Source organism: Pteropus vampyrus, unplaced genomic scaffold (assembly GCF_000151845.1).
Source record: "Pteropus vampyrus isolate Shadow unplaced genomic scaffold, Pvam_2.0 Scaffold50, whole genome shotgun sequence".
Taxonomy (NCBI): domain Eukaryota; kingdom Metazoa; phylum Chordata; class Mammalia; order Chiroptera; family Pteropodidae; genus Pteropus; species Pteropus vampyrus.
The window spans coordinates 9,432,751-9,436,720 of record NW_011888831.1 but is presented as its reverse complement, the minus strand read 5'-3'; the positions used below and the strand labels follow the sequence as shown (position 1 = coordinate 9,436,720).

At 46.4% G+C, this 3,970-nt stretch overlaps 1 protein-coding gene across 1 annotated transcript in view; it reads right to left on the bottom strand.

Moving 5' to 3' along the window:
• Positions 1 to 3,970, bottom strand: part of TMEM98 (transmembrane protein 98) — an 11,851-nt gene continuing 7,881 nt past the window's right edge. The window contains exons 6-7 of the mRNA XM_011360085.2: positions 1,833 to 1,920; positions 1 to 553 (exon numbers count right to left, since the gene is read on the bottom strand). Of these exons, the coding sequence (XP_011358387.1) occupies positions 346 to 553; positions 1,833 to 1,920 (296 nt within the window). The 3' untranslated portion in view covers positions 1 to 345. The remainder of the gene's footprint in view (positions 554 to 1,832; positions 1,921 to 3,970) is intronic.

Sequence of the window (3,970 nt, the reverse complement as noted above, 5' to 3'; positions counted from 1 at the left end):
AAGAGAAGCCAGAAATGCTGATTGTAATGTAAAGACCTCCTGACTCTTAGACAGTGGCTCAGTTTTCTTGAAAACACTAGCTGAGCTAAATACAGCTTACAGTCTACCAGTTTTCAAAGGTCTGCTGCACAGATGGTGATGCCATCTCCCCTAACTGTGGTATTAGACTGCCTCTCATCAACCACCATTTGCAACTACAACAGAGGCATCAACTGACAGGGGCGCTCCTGCTTTACTGGACTCCCAAGGAGAACAACTAACTACAGGAAAACGTGGAAGGTTCAGCTGAGCTGCCCAGAGACAGCAGCAGGCTGGCCCTTGTGGTCAGCTGCTGACCAGCAGGCACTAAATGGCCGACTGCTCCTGCAGGAAGCCTTCAGGGCCTGGCAAGCCTTTTTCAGGCTCAGAAGCCAGGGCTGCTTCTCGAAGGACTTCCAAGTGCTCCTCAGCAGCTGACAGTGACTGGTCGATCCAATCCAGGCCCCCAGTCAGGTGGCAGGCATTCCTGGTCACCAGCACCAGATGACTAACAGACAGGAGCAGGGCAGTAGTCCTAGAAAAAAAAAAAAATAGGATCAGGTTCCCTAGGAAATAAGGGACTTTGTACCAAAGCCCCAATGGATAGACTCTAGACTAATGTCCCCCAAATTGGAGTCCCTTCCCTAGGAGGTTGGTAAGCATGTAATTTAAAGATGGTTCCGTGCTCCAATAAATTTGGGAATAGCTAATTTAAACAAGGTTAACTGAAGCCCTTCTCAGAGCCTTTGATGTGCATGATAAAGCTCTAAAGTGAGAATATAGTATGTTGTGTCTCACTAGCTTATTTAAGTAGGTGGAGCCCACTTTCTGCAGCATACCTGTTAATCTCTCTCAGAAGGGTGCTTTGTGGGACAATTTGGATATAGTAAATTGGATGAGCACATCCAACTGCTGCCCATTTAAAGATTGGCTATCCATATCCACACCTTGAGCATCCCTTATAGATTCTGAATCAATAAGGCCCAGGGCTGGTTTACCCTACTCTAAAAGAAAAAATTTAATTGAAAACCCAATTGAGGAGGGTTTTTTTAAATCAGTACTGAAAGAGTCACTGTGAATATCTTTTATACAGCGAATGTGCCAGATGCATTTGGATGTATTATGATCACTAGCCCACGGACACAGCAGCGCAGCAATAGGAGCGGGCCAGAGAAACCACCGCCTAGCAGGCAGTCATTACACAACAGATCTATGAAATAGTCACATAAATCCAAGAAACAAAGAATCTGATTGTTGAAAATGGGTTTACATCTGGCATAGGAAGACAACAATCTCAAAAGGCTAAGTATGCTCTGCGTATTAGGGGAGGATCCCGAGAGAGGTGTTCCTGGGTATGTCCTGTGGAAGGTGAGCACAGCTTTAGCTGACTTGTCACTTCCATTCTCATTGCCCTGCTCACCACCTGCCCCACTGACCCAGTGGGTGGCTGCCAGCTAAGGCATGTCCGCTTCCAGGGTCCAAAGAGCAGAGAGAGCGAAGGGAAAAATGGAAGGGAAGGAAGGAGCAGATAGGACTTAGAGTGGCCAGATGTGCAATAAAAACTCAAAACCTAAACTAGCTTTTACTTCTTCTCCCAGGCATCAGGAAGAGGACCATCCTTGATCACACAGCCAGTGTCAGCTCACTGGTTGGCCGACCAATCACCCTGCAGTGAATGGTACCCAAGGCCCAGGACAGCCCAGGAATCCAGCAAAACAGCCCTCTCCTCAACAACCCAACAGCAGATCTCACAGATCTGATCACATGGTGAGCCTCTGGCATGGAGAGAAGGACGACCACGCCACCGCTCTCACCGTGCATCCAGCAGCTTTGGGTCCAGCGGAGGATACATCGATTTCACAACATCGTCCACTCTGAGGGGAGGCAAAGGGGAGGCAAAGGGTTTTCAGTATTTTGCTCTTCTAATCTCCTTTACTCCTTCCTTCCTTTCTACCTTTCTTTAGCGCAATTCTTCTCTTTTGATATTTAAACCCTAGTCTTTAGTGGTTCCTTCCCTAACGGCTTTTACAGGTTCAGTTTAGAGAACATTTTGTTTTCTGGTTTGGTTTTAGTGGTATTAATGGTTTAAAAAGTACACATTCAAATATCTGGGATGTTCATCTTGAACATAGATAAACTACTAAATTAAAAAGAGAAATTGCCAAACAACATATAAAGTTTGATCAATCCCCTGTACATAAAAATAAATAAACAAAATCTATGAAATGCAGAGGGGAGAAGTCTGGAGAAACACTCACTACTCAATATTGTTACCGACAGAAACTGGGAGAGGGTGGAATTAGGGGGGTACTTCTTTCCAGATAATCGATTTCTACAATGTTTTAATTTTTACAAGTATTTATTACTTGTAATAAATATTCGTGTTAAAAAAGCAAACCATGGTTAAAGGTAGTTATATAGAACACTTAAAAAAAAAAAAAACCTGTAAGTTTAATTTGGGTTCAAACTGTTCCATCGTATCTCTTTTAACACATGGTATAGTTTGTGGTTAATATTTTTTAAATCTAGTTCAGAAAGGTACAATTCATTCTGATTTGCATGGTATAAGGTCTTATTTCAAAGTTTTGCTCTTGGACCATTTGATAATCAGGAAGAAAAAATAGCGATGTCTTGTTTGATTGCTAAATGCACTTGAAAATAGTTGTCCTTAAATGTTCTTGTCTCAGAGCTGAGGGGCTGGTGAGGAAAGGCAGAGGCAGGGTCACTCTCAGCCTCTGGCTTAGCCAGCCCCTTTCTCCACAATGCCCTGGAGCTGAAGCTACCCTCCTTGAAACTAATATGCTATCAACACAATATGGAATAATTGAAGCGAGGAAAACAATGGGGCCAGAAGGAGAAAGAAGTGCGAGGGCAAAAAGACAAAGCAAGAACCCAGAGTGAATAATGGCAGAGAATATGCTGGAGGTAGTCCTGGAGCTAGGATGGGCCAGCCAGTGCCAGGTCAGGCCGCCCCTGAGCAAGGCCACACCCTCGCTCTAGCACCGCTGGCTCATCCTCATCACCCAAGACCTCAGTCATCCTCAGGAATCTCAACTTCTTTCCTCCCCATCCTGGCAGTGCTGCCTTAAACCCAGTATCACGTGAATTTGTCTGCCCCCCTGGAGTGGCTCTTTGAAGCGACAGGAAGCATGATGAAGGTCCAGCAGGTATAAGCAATGCAGAGTCTCTACCAATAATGGGTGGCCAGGGGAAGGTCTGGTGCTTGCCCAGAGCCTGGGTTAGAGGGTCTTTCAGGCCAGAGGCCAACCTAGGCTGATATGAGTCACATAGCTACACCCACCCGGGACAGCTCCAGAAAAAGCCAAGAACTGTTCTGGGCCAAGTCTCTCCCACTTTCTCAACTTACTGAACTCCCTGGACAGAGTTCAAGTGCACCAGCTCTTCCATATTCTCTCAGAGGGCTGGTTCATCATGATTTACCCGAGGCCATGCAACAAGGAAAGAGAGGGCCCCTGGAATTCAGAGGGGGTGCCACTATTCCCACCAAGGATATGGAGTCACCCTCCCAGCGATGAGGCCATGTGCTGATGAAGAAAACATCCTGGACAGGGACAACACCCCACTCAGGCACATCCACATACCAGCCACCAGATGACAGCATAAACTGAATACAGCCTTTCTCTCTAAGAAAAGGGTTTTATTTTTCTTCTCTAAATTGAGCCCACATTTGGGGGGTTGGGGAGTGGCATGTAGCTGTTGACTACAATCTGCTGGCTGCCTCCCACATGGGATTTTGCAGACGCCTGGAATGTGGGAGATCTGAATGATGTATGGCTTCACTTCCCACCCAGTCCTGGAGGTTGCTGGCTGGGCCATGGATGAGGCAGTGGGTGACAGCTGCCCCCAAACCAGTCTCCAATACAGATACGGGTGGAGGACAGGACATGGCCAGGAGGTCATTGCATATGGGGGCGTGGGCACCAGTGGGAAA